The sequence below is a fragment of the Podospora pseudoanserina genome, chromosome 6 (genome assembly GCF_035222485.1).
Source record: "Podospora pseudoanserina strain CBS 124.78 chromosome 6, whole genome shotgun sequence".
Lineage (NCBI taxonomy): Eukaryota > Fungi > Ascomycota > Sordariomycetes > Sordariales > Podosporaceae > Podospora > Podospora pseudoanserina.
In genome coordinates this window covers 2,945,042-2,964,742 of record NC_085925.1, presented here as the reverse complement: position 1 = coordinate 2,964,742, position 19,701 = coordinate 2,945,042, and the positions used below count along the sequence as shown (strand labels likewise).

The window sequence follows — 19,701 nt, the reverse complement described above, 5'->3', positions numbered from 1 at the left end:
ATGGCAATGGCTTGCGGCGGGTTGCTGTCCAACGCCGCTTCGAATACATTGTTGGTCTTACTCGTATTCTGCGGCATAGGTTGGACGGAAGCGGCGGGGCGCCAGTACGGCGTAGGAGGTGTGGATGTGGAGCTAGTACTCTGTTTCAAAGAGCGACGGTCGTCGAGTTTCAAATTCGCGAAGATTGTCGTGACCCGACGTGTATCCATGTAATCCTCAAAATAGTCCCCGAAATAGATATCGTGAGCCGTTGTAGAGCTCGACTGCTGGGAGGGTCATATGCGTCTGGAAGCAATTTGTGTAGCACGTCGCAAGTTAGCACTGCTGCTATTAAGTCCTACACATACATGGATAGAAACTATGCCTTCAGGGGATAGTTTAGGTAGGTAATATTATAAGAAGCCTACCACTGATAGAACTCAAGGATCTTTGGATTATGACCATTATTAAGCATTGTTCAGTGCTGTATGTAGGTAAGTGAAAATGATAGTATCAAATACTTATTTACGATGGGTCTAGTGTGATATTGTGTTTGATAGACGGTGGTTATTCTATTCCTGAGATATCCGGGTGCTTTCCGTTATCCAATAGCCAAGGTACTTGGTCATTCTGAAGTATACTACCCCTGAGAAATCTTCAAAGCCACGGTGCCCATTAGTTGCCCAGGAACCCCTTAAACTCTCAAGTACATACAACTGACTTGCTGCCAAAGAGCAAGAACACAAGCTAACACTCCTATTTGGCAATCTCCAGTGTTGTCTTGAGTGGTGCATACTTGGCCGCATTCTGTCCTCCAAAGCGACTTCTCAACCACTCCTGACGCAACCTGGGTGTCGCTTCCCACTCTGATGGGATCCAGCCTCGGAACTCCACGAGTGTATCTTGCCAGTAGAGCTCCATGGGGTTCGGTGGGAGCGCGGACCTCGGTCTCTGCCATGGCCGAATTCCATGCCTTGTCTTTTCATATACAATGGCGGCATTGTAGTCGATCAGGACGATTCGTTGGGGAGGCTGCCGCATGGCGCTGGGCATTGTGCCTGGTGGGTAAGCACAGATGACGTTACGGGCAGCCAGATCGTTCTGTGCGATTCCTTTGAACAGCAATCTCGCATTGCCATCTAGCACCCTCCCCAGGATCTCCAGGCGAGATGCCCGGTCAAGAGCGACTCCGCTGTTGGGAAGACAAAGCTGGCTGATGCTAGGTCCAGGGACGTTCTCGATGAGAATCATACGAACTGGACGTTGCTGAATGGTGCCGCCAATTCGGATGGTCACGTTGAAGGTCCAAGAACCAAAGTATCTTGGGGCCAGTGCGCCCGCTTCTCTTTCCTTGTTCAGGTGCTCGTAGGCTGCGGCCTCACGGCTGTAGTCCTTGTCCGCATCGAAGGTAACATCGACAGGCACAGATGGTATGTCCTTGTTGCGGAATGAGTAATACAGCGCGTCGTAAATTTTTGCCACGGCCTGGAAGGCGCGCTGCCCAGCGATCTTTGGCATGAAGGTGCAAATGGCTAACTGTGCACCCCGGCCATCGGCGACGGCGAGCTCGCCATTGATGGTCAGTGTCGCAGTCTTCTGCGCTGGCGGATTGGCTGTTCCCAGGGGTGGGTTCCTCATGACAAGCTCGGTATGCTTAATAGACCGCAGAGTCTGGTCGGGCACTGCTGTCCGTGTTTCACCACGACCGTAGTCTCGGCCACCAAAAGGTGGGGGAGGAGTATGGCTCTTGATGTCCACCGTGAAGTTTCTGCGGTACGGACAGGCAGGCTTGTCCGGGTCCGCCGGCGGTTGCCACGTCACAGGGACTTTAGTTCCGGGAGGTGAAGGCATGGTGGGTGGTGTTTGCAAGTGTTCAGGTCAGATTAATCTGGCAAGTAAAGGGCCGATGAAGCAAGGGAACGTGGGGCAACGGGCAATAAGAAGGCTGTGGTGCGATGGCAGGTCTGTTGGTCTTCAACTTGCCCCACCTACGGTTGCTGAGCCGTACATGGGGCTTTGTTACACCCACGCCGCTAGCTAAGGGCACAAACAGCGCTAGGACAGAGGAATCTCACCTATGTTATATTTTTGCAGTCGTTACAAATTAGTCTTGTCTCAGGTTGCCCAGTGCCGTGAGGCCCAGCACCCTTGGGCCTCGGATTATCGTACTCCAGTTCATTTCAACCTTGGATGACAAGCTACCTACCCAGAGCCGTCCAAAAATAGGATTTGGTTCACCTATAAGACCGCCGTCACGGTGCCCTTCAAACAGAGGGCAACATCCTCACATCTTGTTAACCAGCCCCGACGACATATATCCACATCTCCTGCTTCAGCGCAAAGCCCCAGTCCTTCGTCGACACTATCGAAACCGTTCACACCGCTTTAACTCTTATTACCACCTGCACCATGCCTCTCCTCCCCACAAAGACAGCAGCACCAGCCAAGGCACCAGCCAAGGCACCTGCTCCTACAAATAAAGTCCAGGCCGGTCGCCCTGCACCGGCTCCAAGCAATGCTCTGCCCGTACGACAGGCAGCCCCACCACCCGCCAAAGCCGCTCCGCCGCCTGCCGGAGGAATGAAAAGACCGCCTCGCCCAAGCAAGCGCGGCGTCCGAAAGATTGTTGCTCCCCCACCCAAGCCTGAGCGCGGTCAGCGGCTTGCCAAATTCCCCATTGGCCTCTTCGCCAACGCTAAGCGTTGATGGTTTCTTGCCGCTATGAGCCTATGAGGCTATGGTGGAGGGGGGTTGGAGGGAAAGATGGTTGGGGGTGTTATCTGGAAGTCGATATTAGCGCATTGTGCTGGGAATATTGACAGACCTGCGGCTTCACGGAGTCTTCTCAGGACAGGTATCCCTTATGGTAGAGCTTAGAGGAGAATAAATGCATACGTCTCGGGATTACAGATTACTCTCTTATTCCCTTGCAGTAAATTATAATGGACTTTGGAGAAACTACCTAAGATGTAGTCGCGCTAGCGGACTCTTTTTGATCATTGGAGACGTGTGTAATGTGTGTAGCCCCACATTGGCTCCCAAACGATGCCTTACGATATGGAACAAGCGTCATCTGCCTTCAAATTCTTCTTCATCAAGAGCAACAGGGCGGGTACCTACGAAACTGAGGCATCAAAAACTGCAAATTGCTGTCCGAGGTCCTAACATGTCACGGCAGCATGGACCCCAAGAGGAAGCTACCCGAAATGACCCGGCCCCGAAAGACAGTCAACTGACTCAGCATGGAACGATCACACGCTATAGGGATCGAGCAGACGCGCCTGTTCATGGCCGCCTTGAACAAGAATATCCTTATGCGTCTTTGACAAAGGTGGGGAATATTCATCTGCTCCATCTCATACCCAGTCGGGAACATGACGGTCGGATCGAAGCCAGACTTGTCGAGTATCCTTTGCTACAAGTGACGCAGGTAATGCATCTATATGAAGCCTTGTCTTACTCCTGGGTCACTTGCGACTTTTCCAGGAGTATATACATTGATGGCCTGGAGCTGCTGGTGACACACAACCTCCACGAGGCTTTGTTGTGTCTTCGTGATCCTGAGATTGTCAGGGTCCTGTGGATTGACGTTATCTGCATCAGCCAAATCAACGATACGGAGAAGCAGGGGCAGATCCCCTTAATACCCAGAATTTACAGTATGGCCAACCGCGTGATTCAAGGCAACTGGTTAGCCGCCTGCGCTTTAGTCGATGCTTTGAGTGACCCCCTCGAGTATTACGACGCAAGTGAGATCCTGCAGAAGTTGCTTCACTACGAGAATTGGACGGCACAATATTGGCAGTTCCGGCCCCATTATTTGGGTTCTGGTGATGAAGGAGAAGATTATGTCCGGGAATACTCGAGTACAGAGAGGCAGAGGTGGCTCTCGAAACCCCAAGATGTTGGCTTTGTGGCACATACGACGAACCGAGCTGTGGATAAGCTCCTGGAAGTGTTTTCTGCGCGTCGAGCTCGTGTGACTCCTCATCGCCGATCGACCTTGCTCCCGAACGATTTCCCCTCCACGAGCTAGAGAGCTTGCTTTTTATTCCTGATATCACTGGTAACAGTGATCCCCATTCATGCATGGAAAATCGTGGAACCATTTCGCAACGCCAGGCACTGTTGTCTTTGAGCGACGGATATTTTGGGGGTGCTATTCCGACCACTGCTGGAGTCATCCCTCCCTCCGCAATCTGGTTGGCTGTTGAAAATGGGCAACAATCGGATGGTAAAGTCAATTCTCAGCAACATGCCTCCAAGCTTCAGTAAAAATTTGTAAATTTTTGAAGTCCTGGACCGTATGTTTGGACCCGGTTACGACCCCGCATGCTTGAATCTAGGGAATAAAGATGATCTGAACTTCCAAGATGAACATCGCAAGACATCACAACGCTCTTGTTGTTCAGTCAGTCGGGAAGTTCAAGCCAAAACCTCCCCACACTTTGCTCTTTGACCTACTGGCAATGACGGTTTGCAATTCTTGAGCTGGCCGAGTCTTGCGCCTGTTCGACAGCACCGATGGCAATAGCTGCTCGGCATTCTTACGAGCTGATTCTGTTGGGCGCCGATGTCAACAAGTCTGTGAAAGACGACCCCTGCTTTGCAGTTCTACTGAAAAACTTCATTGATCAAAGCCCGAGTGCCTTGATCTATTGCGAATAAAGCCTCCAACAGTAGTGCAAGATATGTACGGCCCTGATTATGCACCAGTATTTGACTGGATGCTGAAGACCCTAGCCATTTCATTACGGGAAGCCTTGACAGTTCTGCCGGCGGAGACAGGGTCTACAACTCAAGGCTGGAAAGTGCTTTTCAATCGCGGGGGAGTTATCAGTCCCGCTGCATCCATCGAGTCACTGTCAAAGACAGAGGAGGAAGCCGAGGTTTGCAATGACATTTCTCCTTGGGTTCATTTGTATGGATGGACTCTAGCGCAATTCCTACAAGCCCAGAACTTGTTAAGGCCGATGATGATGTACGGATAGAGGCAAGATGAGCAGTGGATCTTGAACACACGTTTTTCGTTATGGGCAAAATTGAAGAGTGCTCCGGCTTGGATTGTTTTGTCAAGAATCCTTCGAAATTGAGCTTTGCCAAGAGGTAGCCAGGGTGGCCTGCAGGAACGACTTTTGGTGCTGTGCCGCACATTCACACTACGATTTTCTCATCAATTTCTTATTGTTTTAAACTTGTCTTCCCTCATCACTTTGCTTCCTACATTCCGCTCTTTGACCACTTTTTATTGTCGACCAAACTAATCAATCAGCACCCAACATGGCCAACAACAACCACAACCCCTCCAAAACACCCCCGCTTTTGCTCATCCTTCCCTTGTTGGCCCTGGGCATCTGCGGCACAATGGTCAATGGCTTCCAAACGGGATATTTCTCCATTCTGACCGCTACCTCTGGCAACTTGGACGGTGTACCTTACGTGCCTGGTGGACCGGAATCCTTTGACCCGCGTTATACTGGCAACAAAGCGCTAGACACACGCATGGGCATCCTCATCGGCTTCTTCAGCGGATTGGTCAACGGAGAAAGAAACTGGGATGTTGACCTCGCTTATGTCTGGACAATGGGGATGTTTTTCTCTGGATGGGCGCTGGTGAGTGTTGAGGCGCATCGGAGGGCGAATAGAGGGAGGGTTGTAAGCTGGTGAGTCAACCATTTTCCAAGTTTTTTCATGACACAGAAAATGATACTGACGGGGCAAATGAATAGGACAAACACCTTTGGGAATATCATCCAGAGTTTCACCTATGCTTTGACTGTTCCGTCATATCTAATTTTGCATTTATTCACCACGTCCCCAGCAACGGATGATATTTCTGTTCCAGAAGGGGAAGTTCGACACTTGCCGTTGAGTATGACATTGGCATATATTGTCCCAGCCGTGATCATGTCATTGCCTACGCCATCGATCATCCCAGGAAAATCACACTACGACACCACGGCTCTGTGGCAGGTTTTCCCTGTTTTGCAATTTCTTATTCACCGCGGCATGAACTTTGTTTGCTTCCCTCGCAAGTACAACACGACAACGACACAGTATGGGGTAGGGAAGTCACTCGCCAACCACTACCGCTTCGTCATCTTCACTTCGGTTGTGGTCCATCTCCCTATCCTTTTGGTGTGTCTGACACCATCCTCAATGCCGTTCGGACCGGCTTGGCTGAAGGACATGATCACCCAGACGACCTTCAGCAATGTGTTTGTCCCATATGGTGTTTGGAACCCGCCTGCGGTGGATCTGGCCAAGGTGGCTGCGCTGGGAGGGGAGAATAAGGCTGATTTGAGCTGGTTGCCGGGGTTGACGAAGCATTTTTTGCATTATGATATTGGGTGTCCTAGTTTGGCGATGGTGGTTTGGGCTGGGTACAACTACATGGCTTCTGTGGGTAAGGGTAGTTGTGTTGGGATCGGGAAAATGGTGGGATGGTTGCTGGCTGGTGGACCGGTGGCGTTGGCGACGGTTTTGATGTGGGAGAGGGATGAGAGGGTGTCGAGGGGAAGGGAGGGAAAGAAGGCTCAATAGGTAGGTAGGGTAACGCAGATGGTGAGTTGAACCTTTGGGGGAATAGGGGCGGCGCTGAGCAGTGCTGAGCTGCAGGGGGGTGGGGTCACAGCGCTGGCTTTTGCTGTGGCGGGGATATCTTGGTACGTGTTTAGTACCTACCACCTTATATCGACAGAAGTCCGACAAACTCCCCATCTGATTTTCGTTTTTGTTGTGTTGTAAAGATTAAGAGTTTCGTTTCAACCTCTTCCATTCCTGCCAGTACATGATACGTCTGAGGCTTCAATGGGCCATTTTCTACCAACAACACAGGGGCACAATGCGGGGTGACAGACTTGCGTTTGCACTGGACAACGAACCGGCCAAGATATCAGCACAGCTCGAACAGCACGCTGAACTTCATGATAGCCCGTTGATTACATCCATCGAAAACTCTAACCATTCCATGTTCAGTAATCATGCGTATAACCTCGGTTCGCACGCGGCGATGGCTTTTACTTAGCGCCCTCCACTTCAAGCATCAAGACTTGGATAGAGTACGGCAAACGGGGCGATGGATCGTTGCGGAGGCAGAGCGAAATCATGTCTCGCGGGTGGTGATATGCGGTGACCTCTTGATCAGCCGGACGATGCAGCCCACACATGTGTTTTCTGCCTGTTACCGTTTCATCAGCCATCTCAACGACGTCGTGCCACGAGTACAAGTCTCTTGACTGCATCGGGTTTGGGGGGTTGATACCGTGCATTGGGTATGTCTCTGGGCGGGAGGATGAAGCTGGCGAGGCAAGGCCGAATTTGAATCTTTGGCCCTGCGGTGGACGGTGACGTTGAAGGGGATTATCAACGGCCCGGGGGATAGGTTCGAGGAGATGTGTCGGTTCTATGAGAGGCATCATATCAGGCCGGTGGTGGATCGTTCGTTTGGGTTTGAGGAGGCGGTTGAGGCGATGAAGTATCTGGCGAGTGGGTCACACTTTGGGAAGGTGGTTGTGAAGGTTGAGTAGGTAAATACCAAGTTAGGACGCTTTAACAGATGGCTTCCTATGTAGTCTCTACTCCCTCGAATCCACGTAAATCCCTACTCTCCCACTCTTCCCACAATCCTCGGCTCCCCTCCTTTGGAGACCACAGCTTCCTGAAACATCTCAACAAAGCGTTTTCAACTCCCTCACCCACTCCGGCAGTAACTCCATCCCAATAATCCGAATCTAGATGCAGCTTCCGATCGTCCAGTATCCTTATCTCTTTGATCCCCAACTTCTCCTTCTTCCAATCAGAAAAGTACTTCTCGACCACCCAGTGGCGCTGCAGACCCGCAATGTAATGTTCCATCCCAAACTGCATGGAACCCAACCCCAGAGCCCTTCCTGTTCCGAGCCCAGTAGACACAATTCCATCCGCGTGTCTAGAAGTAGTGATCAGCCCCCCACTCCGCACAACCATGGTTTCCAGTGACGCAGATGACACTGCCAAAAAGATCTGCTTAGCGAGTTTGCTATCAAGCGCGCAGTTCACCATGAAATCCATGATATCTCCGTTCGTCAGTCCCCTCTAGGTCATTCCAAGCGCATCGTGAGGGGCTCGTTCCTCAAAAGGGCGAATGGCTTCCCCTTCCGAGCACCCACGTGCACTACAACACTGGAATTCTGGGACTTTTGCAAGTGGGATTAACTGCGGCGGAACAATCATGTCCACCCGCCTCGATGACGCATCCAGGTGGAGCGAAAGATGCCGAAGCTTGGGGAAGCTGTGCCCAATGGTTTGATACAACGCAACTTCGGCTCTGTTGCCCCTTGACTCGTGCACAGGAAGGGCCAGGCGCTTGACGTTGGGGTACAGGGCACCCAGGCCTTCGATTTCACGGGCGGAACTCAGTGAGCTCCAGACGTGACACAAATCAGGACGTCGCTCGTTTTGAAAGCACAAGGTCTCCATTTTTGGAAACACCATTCATTCCATGGTGGTCCTCTCCTACAAACGACGCGAATGACCAATCCCATCTGCCAACATGTAAATGCTTGAGCTGTGGATGAGCGCTGATGAAGTGTTTGACCTGAGCACTCCCTCTTGGGAATGCAGTTCCTATGCATAAAGACAAGTCCACCAAGAGCGTGGTCAGGGAAGGGAAACGTACGGTTTCAGAGAATACCACCCCCTGTTCACCCTGAGGCCAGGTAAGTTCGAGAGTCTCCAAAGCTCTGAGATCCAGTAGTTGACAGATTTGAGCTGGGATGGAGTCGGTGAGATCCAGAAACGTGAGCCATTTTATAGCCAGAGGATGCGGACGTCGAAAAGCATTGCCGAGTGTCCTTGCCAGCTTAATTCCACTTCTGGGTGATGCCATTACCGCCGAATAGATGTGTGGATACAAGATGATCTCGCCTAGATTCGGGGCAAGTCCTTCGGTCTGCAAAATTTGTTTCATTATCTCCGGGTACATGCCATTAACCCTGCTATACCCCCCATTTGGCCCGGGGCCGATCTAGGATTTGTCGTTAGCCAAACACAGGCTATAGAGACAGGGAGATCGGATGATATTCAATTCGGGAGGATCGGCAACGGGTACTGTGGGAGTTGGGACATCTTCGTAAGAATAGGTAGTGCGCAGGCCACGTGAACGATGCTCGGCTGCCGCGGCAGCTTCCAGCATCCGCAGCCGAAAAGTGCAATGGTGAAGCCGTGTCACACAGCGTGATATCGTGCTCTTGCTTTCAATGGCGCGCAACAGGCATGGTGGAAACTACTCCATCGCTTTGTATATGAGGTCAGTCAGTCCTGGTAACAAGCTGATGAAGTTGGCCAATGGCTGCCAATTCTTGTCCCACCGGTCAGCACTCTGCCAGGCATGAGGCGGTATGCCATGCCGGGCGGGCGGCGCCGGTGGGCTGTTCAACGTCAGCCAGTAATAAGGAAACCTATAGAATCTGTCTTGCTTGACTTCATCAAAGGGGCCTCGCCCAAAATATACCCTTTGTGATCCATTGGCGGTGAGGTTCTCGCTCTCGACGGTTGAGCCAAGGACAACGAGAATTCGGACGTGACGGAAGCCGTCATTCTGGCGGAGGAACCGGGAGCAACCTTCGACCAATTCCTCAAGACCATCAGTTGTGGCATTGAAGGTCAAACGGTTCAGCAGGCACGTATTGGCAACCGCCCGAAAATGCCGGTTCGCCAAGGAGAGCGATACCAGACTATCACGATGATCCTCCAACAGTTCGCAAATACGTGTCTGCAACTCCAGGGGGAGCTTTTTCAAAGCCATGCTGAAGGGTAAAGAGTTCGTGACTGTCGAATCGGAGAGATGTTTTTCGGGATGTAGCCGTGCCGGTGCAGGAAACATCAAATGGCGAGCAGTGAAATAGTGCCTGTCAGCGAAAAGAAGTGTTGGGATCAGGGAGTTCAATGAGAAAACTTAGCTTTGTGCGTGAACCTTAACCTAAAACAGTAGTAACCCACCTTGGCCAAACTTTACCAGATAGCTCCAGGGACCGCCTTCGATGGTTCATAACTTTCCAATTCTTTTTCACACCTTTAAAGTTGCTGAACGATGTGGTTATGAGACTTGATTGTTGAGCTCTCTACCTAGACATACAATGAGGAGGGAGATAGTTACTTTCCAGCAAACGTTACCGCTAATCAGAGTTCATCCCACATGCGACGCCACGAGCTCCTGGAAAAGACCCGACGCCATCCTTTCCTGGTTGTGGTCTTCATTGCAGAGTGCCACTCCCTGACCACTGCCGTGCTCTTTTTGTGTCGTTTGTGCTTCTTGTATATATATGACGAAAAGGCAACCACTGCCGAGATTCCCGTCAGGATGCCCCACGTGGCAACGAGATCCGTCATGGTTATTACACCTGCACCTGTTGTCGCAGCCACTGCCGTCCCCTTGGCCGCGCCCATTGTGCCTATTGTGATACCAGGCCCTCCCCCCATCAGTGTTGCCGGTACGAGACCATCCGGGTTGTATTCCTGCCACCGTCTTGGGATTGTGTCTTCACGCAGATCGTCGACAATGCACCGCATAAGCAAATGGGCGAATTCTTGGCAGTTCGATTCGAAGTTTTCATAGGTTCCGTCGAAGATTCGTTCCCATATGTCGTCCGCTATGAAGGTGAGGGAAATTGGTCAGCAGCCTGAGCATGCACAAGTCATGGCAAAAGGCTATAGGTAGGTAGGTGGATCTGTACTTACCGCATTCCTTGATGTCGTCATCCTTCCATTTGGCATTGCATTTCCCGTAATTCGCATATTGGTAGGCAAGCTTTTGTTGTTGGGCATACTGAATCCATTCTGCCTTGGTAAGGACGCGTATGTCGTGAGATTTCCCCGTTGGGTGGTGGCCGTGGATGCGGGCAACCTCGTAGCATGTTTCGCCAACGCAGACTGCCCAGTGGTTGATGGAGGCAAAGGCCCATTTGTTGAGCACGGGGACTTTGGCAAGGCTAGTAATGGGCCGCCTGTAAAGATAGACATCTCGCTGTTCCTCTGTCATAGTGATGTAGGGCGGATATCGCTAGTTCAATGGTTTGCAACTGTGTCGATGGGTAGTGGTGGTGATGGTATGGTGGATTGACTGTCAGAAAACCCCCGAGATTGTGGATTGATTTTATGCTCTTCGCAGAGACAAGGCTGCGCTGCTTTGGGACCTTTTCAGGATGTGAGACGACATCATGCCCATATCTTGAAACCGAACAGGCCAATCCTAGTAAGTGCCCAGACGTGTGGCCTGATCTGATGACTGGATATGATTCATAGGTAGTACAGCTACGCCTCCACCAGATAATGTTGATCGCGGATGTAATTCCTTCCTAGGACTTGGCAGAATTCAGGATCGCAATCACAACGTGCAGGTGAGGGCGAGGCTCAAGTGGTGGCGATGCCCTTTGGCTCCTTATACGTCGAGACAGCCTTGCTGTTACACAGTGTACGCGCGTACTTTACGACGTGTAGATCTCCGCCACCGGCCCCCAAGCGGCTCAAGGTCATTCTATCTCGGAGTCAAGATACATGTAACTAGCTAAATCCGAAACGTATCGGGGAGTGGTAACATACAAGCCCGAAATCGATAATAATATACTAAAGCCTTGCCAGTTATCAAAAAGGCACCAGCACAGCACAATTTTTCATCATTGGCCTTTTAAAGCTACTTTTTACACTAGACTCTAGTTGTATCAACATGGATAGATCACCTAACACCCGGGACTCAGGTCCACCAGATAACTGTAACGCAGTCCCCAGAAGCATCTTCTTCCGGATCTTTGCCTTCAGCTATTCCGGAGCTTTGCGCTATCACACCGTCCAGCCAATGCATTGCATCCAGCGCAACCAAAACCTTCGCGAGGACAAGGATGGAGTCATCGCAGCACTGGTTCGTTTCCGTAAGACTAAATCAGAGGAGCTGAGATTTGTACAAGGAGCAGTCAGTGCCTCACACCCAAAAGCCATGGAATCGTACGGCGCTGACATGGTCTCCCTAGGCAGCGCTCTCCGGAGCAGCAGTCATAGGCGTCTTCTCCTGGCCCTCGACAGAAAGAACAATCTGGGTGGCCAAGATGCTCTGGAACTGGAGTTTATTCCTCTCCTTCTTTGCACTGATCAGCTCGGCGCACCAACGGCTTCTTCGTCGTCTTCCCGAGAACTCGAGTGACGAGCTCAGCGATGCCGACCTGGCGATATGCCTCTGTTTATTCCTGCAACCTCCTGCCCCGCCAGGGCCAGGGGATAGGATGTTCCATCGGGGGATCAGTCGCAAGATGGTCTGGTTTTGGCAGTGCCCGACTATGCTCATGAGCTATTCTTGGGTTTTATTCTTGGTTGGGTACGCGATACATTTGTTGACGCCGGTTTTTGATGCTTCCCTGGCGGAGTATACAACAATCGTGAGTTGAGATTTTGATTCCAGGGGGTAATGTATGACGAAGTCCTGACTGAAGATAGCCTGCGATCGTCACTGTGTGTGGGTGCGCGATTGTTGTCGGCAATTTCTTTTTCTGTGCAGAATTGTGCCAGAGCCGTATCTCAAAAGCCAGCGATGGGACCGGTGAGATTGCCCCGAGGAGGTTGCCGGTATGAATAGAAGCGGTATGAGTTTCAGGTACCTGGTTGAGGGACCGAAGAAGCAGGTATGCTGAGGTCTGGCCCCTGGAACTTTGGCATGCTTCTTCGATTTGAGTTGACATCCTCAACCGGTATCCAGAGCGCACCTCCATTGATGGCTGCCATCTCACACTCGTAGTGGTTGAGTCCTTGAGAATCTCCCTTTCTATATATCCGGTGCTCGATGAATAAACGCCAATTTCGCCCAGTATGTGTGCCATCATATCTGCGCAGGAGGAAAAGTCGAATTGTTAGCTCCGTCGAAGGCCCAAGGGGAGGATCTGGGTTGATATAATTTGGACTTACTGAAACATGATGGATCCCCGGGCAGTTTTTCCAGCCATTGCTGCGTCTGGACCGTGGACTTGGAACTCATGTCTCACCTCCCCTGTGGGAAACAGTGTGGGGTAGTAATTGTACGTCATTTCATACACCAAGAAGATGTAGCCGCAAATCGTTGCCTGGGCGCCTGGAATCCTTGTCAGGATTGCGTTCGTAACTTCTTCAATTCTGTACTTGAACTGCAAGTCGTTTCGAGTTGGCTTCGTATCGGGATTCCAGCGCAGGCTTATTGGGGTGTAAATGAAGACCCGGGTTTGGTCGTCAGGCCTGTTGAAGAGGTTGGGGTCAAGAACCTCGACGTCGGGGCCGACTGGACCACCGCCAGTGATGGGCCAGAGAATTTTGTGTCTGACGCAGAGAGTTAGCGGCGTTCGATGCCCACACCTGGAGTGTCGTTGAGCGGCCGGCGATATGAGAAATAGGGGAACAAAGAGGTGGTAAATGGAACGAAGAAAAATACTTGCCGAAACTCTTCAATGAAGAAGGGCGTGTTTTGGAATAGAATCTCCCAGCCCTCTTCCCCCCAGTCCGCCTCCCAAAAATGAGCCATCCAAACAGCTCTGTTGCCGATGATGGTAATAACGGTGCAGCCGTGAACGTCATTGGTGCCTATTTGGAACGATCCGATTCCTTTTCCCATCCTCGACTGGTTTGCCACCGTTCTCTCGTCCAGATGTGTGTCGTTTATCAGTCGGTGCACACGACTGGCTGGGAACCGTTGATCGGCGTAGCTGCGGTCGTAATTAACGTTGTGTGAAGGTATCTATCCAACTGTTGCTTGGACCACGAGGGCCAATTCTGGTAATTTCAGAAGAGGCAGCTTTCGTGAGAAAAGCTCTGAGTGCTGTAATAGCGAGGAACTTGAAGGCTGAACGACATGTCGTTACCAACAGTCAAGTCGGTGTCCAGCTGCATATTGTACATGTCGTTACGGGGCTAACGTATTTGAAGGGATAAAAATTTCCACGACATGCGGCTTTCGAGCAGATTGGACGACAGTTAGGGCGGATAGTGAAGAAGACACCGGTCAAGTCGCATTCATTCTGGCGGCCTTAAAGTAGGTACACGGTGAGATCCGGCACATTCTGATACAAGGTTTCACGGAATCCCGGACTATTCAGATTTCGGCGGTGAGATCGCTGGCACTGATTAAGAACTATGGAATTACTACGGCACAGATCTCGCGAGAGTGATTTACGACGCAGACTGGGCGTGGCAACCCTTTGGCTGATTTGATCTCTAAGCTATCAGGACTCGGTGATTTGGTTTACCAATGCCCAATGCAGTTTGGACCTTGCTTGCTACGAGCCCTTCACGAAAAGAGTCACACGGTTCGTCTCCATTTACACACTTTCAGGCTACGGATGCTGGACAGGAACCCTAGAATACTGGATTCTCACGAGTACGCTCTGATTACCTCGCCATGCCTTCACTAAGTTAGCTCAACGATACAGTTGAAGTGAATTCTTTGGGGAATCCCAATGCGTTGAGAGAGTCACGCAGCCGCCAGTACGAAGTGCTTTGTCTAATGCTGAGGAATATCACATTCACCCACATCATCAGAGAGATTCGCCTTCGCGCCCCCCTTATTCGCTCCTGTCCCGGTGCCCTAGACTGGAATTCTGACTCGAACTCTCCTTTGCCACAGCCACTATACAACGGAAAGCCAACGACAAAGCTACTAGTCATCGACCACCTTGAGCTAGACTACTGCTTCATTCCTGACGTCATGAGTATGAAGCTACCTCTACACCTCGGCGCTCTGAAGAGTTTGACCCTGACACGCGACACTACACTGGCTGAATTCAGCTGTGTGAAGAGCAAGGGGCTATTCTCCTATTTAACGACACTTGCTGTCGGCGGGCTTATTGTGCGCGAGTTTTTAGAAGGTCTAGGAGACTTCCCGACACTGTTCCCTAAGTTGGAGAATTTGACCATTGCGGGATGCTTGTTTCGTCCTGCTTCCCTAACAAACCTTTAAACTGGGACCTGCCCTCTCAACACTGTCAACAGCCTCCGCTTTGTCGAATGGGATGAGGACTACGTTGAGCCTGGCCTGGAGGGCGAGGAAGGTCTATATGTCCTCGGGGGATCTATTGAAATCATAGAGGAACTAGCCGCGCTCGGGGCTATCTTTCCATCCGTCCAGAAGCTGTCTATCCCAGTCAGGCGCTCCAAAGGCGACAGGTACGAAGTCCCATTGTACAAGGCCATCGGGACTGAGTTCCCTAATATCGAACGACTGTCCCTCACGCTCGACGCGGGACTCCAAGTGTTTGATGGCGACAATGAAGTTTACCATAGCGTAGTCTTTATCGAACCACGCAAGAAGCAGAAGGAGCAGTCAAAGGTGCAATCAACAGAGGGCGCGATTTTGAGGCACGGCTTTAATCTACTGGAGTTGCTTCCGACCATGCGAACGATGAATCAGCATCGCTGGGAATGGTCTGAAGATTCGGTGCTCTTGAAGCAGGGAGACCCAGGCTTCACCTTCAACCAAAACATTCTGGACGTGATGGTCAACTCAGCGATTGATGGAAAGTTGGCAAGGCAGTTCTTTGATATCGTGGCGGCTTCCTCTCCAAAGCTGCAAAGAATGATAGTGCGCACTAGGGGTTGCAATTTGAGTGTGCGTACTGTCCGTAAGGTCAAAGAGCAGCGCCATTTCAGTGATGATTCTTGGCCCTACCGGGAGGATCCGGTAGGCCGGGAAGACGATGAGATGGCGTCATTGATGCACGCACTTCAGAAGCAGTGGGTTGTTGACAGGTGTCTTGGTGGTGGTGGACGCAGCGGTGATGGTCCTGGCGTTGTGAAGGTGAAGGAGATTAGGGGGGAGATGTCAACACGGCAAAGAATCTTGCAGGAATATTTGGAGAACGAACCGCTGAAGGTCGAGGAGAAGGGTGGATTGCCGTTGCATTTTAGGTACCTCTGGCCGCGGGTAGACGAGGGGAGTAAGTGGTGGTGGAAAGATTGGCAGAGTTGGGCTTGACCAGGGTCATGACCTCATCAGCGGGAATACCGGGGAGCGGCCGTCGTTCAATTTCCGATCTTTCCTTGGAAGGTCGTCGTCTTGTAACTGTGAAATATCGCTGTAGATCGTAATGAAAGTCAGATGTACGAAACCATATACTTTTGCAAACAGCCAGTTGCGCTTACCTCGCATACGATGATAAAAACATTCCCCAACATGATGGTTCCCTGGCGTAGCCATCAGATGTACAGTTTATGTCGGTGTTTGGATATGCCATGAAACGTTGCCTGATCAAGCCAATCGGGCAGGCTCCTGGCGTTTCTAGCAGTTCTGTATCTTGTAGAGCTGCTTATAACGCGCTTGTCTGTTGTCGTACGATGGATGTCCCATCTGCCGTAGGTGGAAACTAGCAAGAGGGCTTCAAACACATCTCCGATACCTACGCTCTCTCCGTACCAACCTCGCCTCCTTCGCCAAGGAAATATAATCCTTGATGGGTGGCACTGGTGATCTTCATTAGATACGGGAGGGCGACTGTGCAATTGACAGTCAAACATCCACCACAGTTGAATTTGAGCACTTAACAAGAAGTTGTGCAAGGGGGACTTTGACTTCCATCTAATATGGCTCAATGGCCGTTGACCCCCGATGTTTAGCAAGTCGATAATTAGCCAAAAAGCCTTTGTCAAACCTTCAGCAAATGTCCTGTGTTGAGTATCAGGTGCTCGCAAGGCTGGAGCTCCCATCCAAAGATTTAATAGGAAATCAACAATCGTGCCGCGGCTCGTTGTATTATCGTATTTGACCGCCCTAAAAATAGTGCTGGAAAGCGAAATTGTGTTGTTATCTCTGAGCGGATTATTTATACTGTGGAGAAGGCGGTCATAGTATCGAGGTTGACGAGGTAGGATGGAGTTTGAGAGTCTCTATCCTCCTTGTTGACAAGGCCGGCAATTACACCCCATTGCTCACCATACAGCTGTTGCACCTGGCTCTCATTGAGTTCATCAGACTCGCTCTGACTGGTGACACCTAAGATCAAGAAAGTCCAGCAGTCATGTAACCGTTCGAAGTGAATGGAGGAAAGTCCCTTGACAATCACAGTATTCCAGTGCTCAATTCAATCCAATCTTGGCCCCGGATTGAATTGAATTGCGTTGATGGGTGCCTTGAGCCCAAGAGCTCAAGAGCTCAGGGGCTTGGCAAGGGAGGGTGCGCACGGGCCACACATCTGGGTGTCGAAGACGGGGTTTGTTGAGAGTTTGACTAGGTGGCTACCATTCAACGATCCCCATCTGATAACACTAGGAGTTGCTGATAATGTTGTCAATCGATTTACAATATCCGATCGACAAAGGCCGCATGGGCGGCCGCGAATTCGGCCGCGTCGTCGGATTCGTTGCGGGCCGCGGCAAATCAGGTTCCTTCGCGGCTTCACACGACTCTGAGTGCGAGATATCAAGTCCGAGATCGTCTGGCATTGGACAATTCCAAATATAGGTTGTGAAACATCATCATGGCCGCCAGAGGCATCCTCTCATACCTGTTACAGGCCTCAGGTCTAGCTACCGCTGGCACCAGACAGGTTAGCCGAGAAGGCAAGCCTGGACCTATACGGCCGACGGAACAGATGATGCAAGTTCGAGGTTGTTTTCATGCATTCATTGCTGATTCTTAACTGCACAATGCGCTGCAGTCACAGGGTTCGCAGGTCATGACCTGAGGAAACCGAGAAACACTTAGCCTCCCAGAAGCTGTCCAGAGACCTGGGAGAGCCATGGCTATAGCCAGATACTACGGCTTGTAATCGGTCAACCGTTCCGAATGAAGATAACACAGACCTGAACATGGGACTGTACTATCGTCAGGAAGACATAAAATGATTCGTTCCTCTTCGTAAAGTCGGAAGATCAGAACAACAACAACAGCAACACAATCACAACACAACACAGCAAACTCACAACACATCAACAACCCACTTTTACCAACTCTTCTAATCAACCATCCAAAATGCGTGCCGCCACCACCATCCTCCTCATTGCCGGCTGCGCCAGCACTGCTTTCGGCGCTGCCACCAAGATGTTTAGTGATGAGAACTGGTAAGTTCCTAACCCCCATCACCAAGCGAAACCCCCCTAACAAATCTCTCACAGCGGTACCGAAGTCGACAAGAAGGTCTTCAACGGTTTCTCCACCGGTGATGCCCCCATCCCCTCCGACATCAAGTCCATCAGGACCGACTCCTTCTCCGATGTCTGGTTCGCCTACCAGGACAGCGAGGGTCCCAACTGCAAGGGCGATCTCATCACCCGCGTCAAGAACGACGAGTGCATCAAGACCGCTGATCTCGGCATCGGCTGCACCCGTCTCTGCAGTGGTGGGTTGGGAGGTGGTGATTGCGCTACCACGCAGGCTTAAGTGGTGCTGTTGGTGCTTTAGCTAGGAGTTGGGGCTTTGCATTGGACGGTGTTGGGGAACAGCATGACGTTGGGTAATGCTTTTGACTTGGTGTAGCTATGAGGCTTAATGCTGCTAGAATTGGAATAGACATAACCGCAGTGCGGTTTAGAAAACCTCTGATGCGTTCCGAGAAATGAGTGAATACGAACATCTTGCAAGCCTATGTCCCGCGTTGAACGTCCATCATCCCTGCACTACTACCATATCCTCTCCAGCGGAAAGTCCTTGGGTCCAACATAGGCCGTGTAATCCCCAGTCGGAGTAACGCCTTTCATGACCTGGATCTGCTCGTTGGGAATGAAATGCGCGCCCCTGGTGTAGCTAAGAAGAGATACTTGAACGCTGACGATGACGGTCATGCCGGTCTCGTTTCGGACGACGTCGAAAGTACGCGATGAGGGAGGGCAGGTGCCGCCTTGAATCTCGGGGAGGATTCCCGGGCCGCCCACACCGGAGGCGGTGCAGTCATAGCCTAGGGTGTCCATGGTTCCAGGCATGAAGGCATTTAGAGAGTAGCTGTCTCGTGTTAATATTAACGTGTTGGATAGGGAGGGGGGCGGAATGCTTACAAGCACATGGCGCTGTGAGGGACGCAGCTGGCGGTGAAGTTGCGGGCTTCGAAAACAACATCGCGCGTGGTGATGACGGCCGCGGAGGCAGCACTGGCCAGTGCAAGAAGTGAGAGCTTCATTTTGGCAATTACCGGGCTGGAGTGCCGTGAATTGAATATGGGGTTTGAAAGTTGTTCAGTCCAAGTGAAAGTGAAACTACTAACGTTAGAGAAATAAAGCAGGAAGAACCGCAGCATTTAACTACCGCTGCAAATACCTAGGTGCAAAACGATAACGATGATGATCGGTGGACTGGGCACTCGTATTCACCTCTAGTGTGGAGCAAGTCGACAATGCGTCCCCAGTCAGTTGCCCGATTTGTGCTTACCGACGGTCCATTGACCCTACCAAGCTTTGCGCGTTGTAGCCACACGTCATATCTAGCGGGCTAGCTAAGCCATGAACTCCGTTGACGGTTGTAATATGTAGTATCGACACATTGGCACCGATCCTAGTAGGTTCCATATTGCTGCGTCATATGAGCATCCATAGACCTGGTCCAGCATCAGGTCTCGATCACGACCCAAATAACCCCATCACCGGCCGCTCACCAAAAATCGGGCCGGGCTTCATTTGCGCACTAGTCGGAATGCTTGATAAGGGTCTTGAAAGATTTCGCTTCTGGAGGCTGCTAGATGGGTTTGGGAGCGCACGCGCTATTCGCGAAGTGGGAATAGCTCCATTAGGGGTTGTCGCTATGACCACGCG

General features: G+C 51.2%; 10 protein-coding genes across 10 annotated transcripts; 6 read left to right on the top strand and 4 right to left on the bottom strand.

Moving 5' to 3' along the window:
* Positions 1 to 735: 735 nt before the first annotated feature.
* QC764_607510 (uncharacterized protein) lies at positions 736 to 1,830 on the bottom strand (the record flags this gene model as incomplete). The annotated part of the gene is made up of 1 exon (XM_062949250.1): positions 736 to 1,830. One exon carries the CDS (start codon positions 1,828 to 1,830, stop codon positions 736 to 738), a length of 1,095 nt encoding a protein of 364 aa, XP_062797918.1.
* Positions 1,831 to 2,866: 1,036 nt separating this feature from the next.
* On the top strand, positions 2,867 to 4,015 carry QC764_607500 (uncharacterized protein; the record flags this gene model as incomplete). Its single annotated transcript, XM_062949249.1, has 1 exon — positions 2,867 to 4,015. The coding sequence occupies one exon, from the start codon at positions 2,867 to 2,869 to the stop codon at positions 4,013 to 4,015; it is 1,149 nt and encodes a 382-aa protein (XP_062797917.1).
* A 1,244-nt stretch (positions 4,016 to 5,259) lies between these two features.
* On the top strand, positions 5,260 to 6,522 carry QC764_607490 (uncharacterized protein; the record flags this gene model as incomplete). Its single annotated transcript, XM_062949248.1, has 2 exons — positions 5,260 to 5,642; positions 5,709 to 6,522. 2 exons carry the CDS (start codon positions 5,260 to 5,262, stop codon positions 6,520 to 6,522), a joined length of 1,197 nt encoding a protein of 398 aa, XP_062797916.1.
* Positions 6,523 to 6,962: 440 nt separating this feature from the next.
* Positions 6,963 to 7,508, top strand: QC764_607480 (uncharacterized protein; the record flags this gene model as incomplete). The annotated part of the gene is made up of 2 exons (XM_062949247.1): positions 6,963 to 7,193; positions 7,293 to 7,508. The coding sequence occupies 2 exons, from the start codon at positions 6,963 to 6,965 to the stop codon at positions 7,506 to 7,508; spliced, it is 447 nt and encodes a 148-aa protein (XP_062797915.1).
* Positions 7,509 to 9,244: 1,736 nt separating this feature from the next.
* QC764_0097090 (uncharacterized protein) lies at positions 9,245 to 9,766 on the bottom strand (the record flags this gene model as incomplete). The annotated part of the gene is made up of 1 exon (XM_062941007.1): positions 9,245 to 9,766. One exon carries the CDS (start codon positions 9,764 to 9,766, stop codon positions 9,245 to 9,247), a length of 522 nt encoding a protein of 173 aa, XP_062797914.1.
* A 374-nt stretch (positions 9,767 to 10,140) lies between these two features.
* On the bottom strand, positions 10,141 to 11,295 carry QC764_607475 (uncharacterized protein; the record flags this gene model as incomplete). Its single annotated transcript, XM_062949246.1, has 2 exons — positions 10,699 to 11,295; positions 10,141 to 10,610 (listed from the first exon to the last, which is right to left on the bottom strand). Exons 1-2 carry the CDS (start codon positions 10,997 to 10,999, stop codon positions 10,141 to 10,143), a joined length of 771 nt encoding a protein of 256 aa, XP_062797913.1. The 5' UTR covers positions 11,000 to 11,295.
* A 336-nt stretch (positions 11,296 to 11,631) lies between these two features.
* Positions 11,632 to 13,197, top strand: QC764_0097070 (uncharacterized protein). Its single transcript, XM_062941006.1, has 3 exons — positions 11,632 to 11,926; positions 11,985 to 12,386; positions 12,445 to 13,197. Exons 1-3 carry the CDS (start codon positions 11,684 to 11,686, stop codon positions 12,577 to 12,579), a joined length of 780 nt encoding a protein of 259 aa, XP_062797912.1. The 5' UTR covers positions 11,632 to 11,683; the 3' UTR covers positions 12,580 to 13,197.
* Positions 13,198 to 14,674: 1,477 nt separating this feature from the next.
* On the top strand, positions 14,675 to 15,940 carry QC764_607445 (uncharacterized protein; the record flags this gene model as incomplete). Its single annotated transcript, XM_062949245.1, has 2 exons — positions 14,675 to 14,865; positions 14,959 to 15,940. The coding sequence occupies 2 exons, from the start codon at positions 14,675 to 14,677 to the stop codon at positions 15,938 to 15,940; spliced, it is 1,173 nt and encodes a 390-aa protein (XP_062797911.1).
* Positions 15,941 to 17,932: 1,992 nt separating this feature from the next.
* QC764_0097050 (uncharacterized protein) lies at positions 17,933 to 18,340 on the top strand (the record flags this gene model as incomplete). The annotated part of the gene is made up of 2 exons (XM_062941005.1): positions 17,933 to 18,021; positions 18,076 to 18,340. The coding sequence occupies 2 exons, from the start codon at positions 17,933 to 17,935 to the stop codon at positions 18,338 to 18,340; spliced, it is 354 nt and encodes a 117-aa protein (XP_062797910.1).
* On the bottom strand, positions 18,072 to 19,330 carry QC764_0097040 (uncharacterized protein). The gene is made up of 2 exons (XM_062941004.1): positions 18,952 to 19,330; positions 18,072 to 18,898 (listed from the first exon to the last, which is right to left on the bottom strand). The coding sequence occupies exons 1-2, from the start codon at positions 19,188 to 19,190 to the stop codon at positions 18,580 to 18,582; spliced, it is 558 nt and encodes a 185-aa protein (XP_062797909.1). The 5' UTR covers positions 19,191 to 19,330; the 3' UTR covers positions 18,072 to 18,579.
* Positions 19,331 to 19,701: the final 371 nt, after the last annotated feature.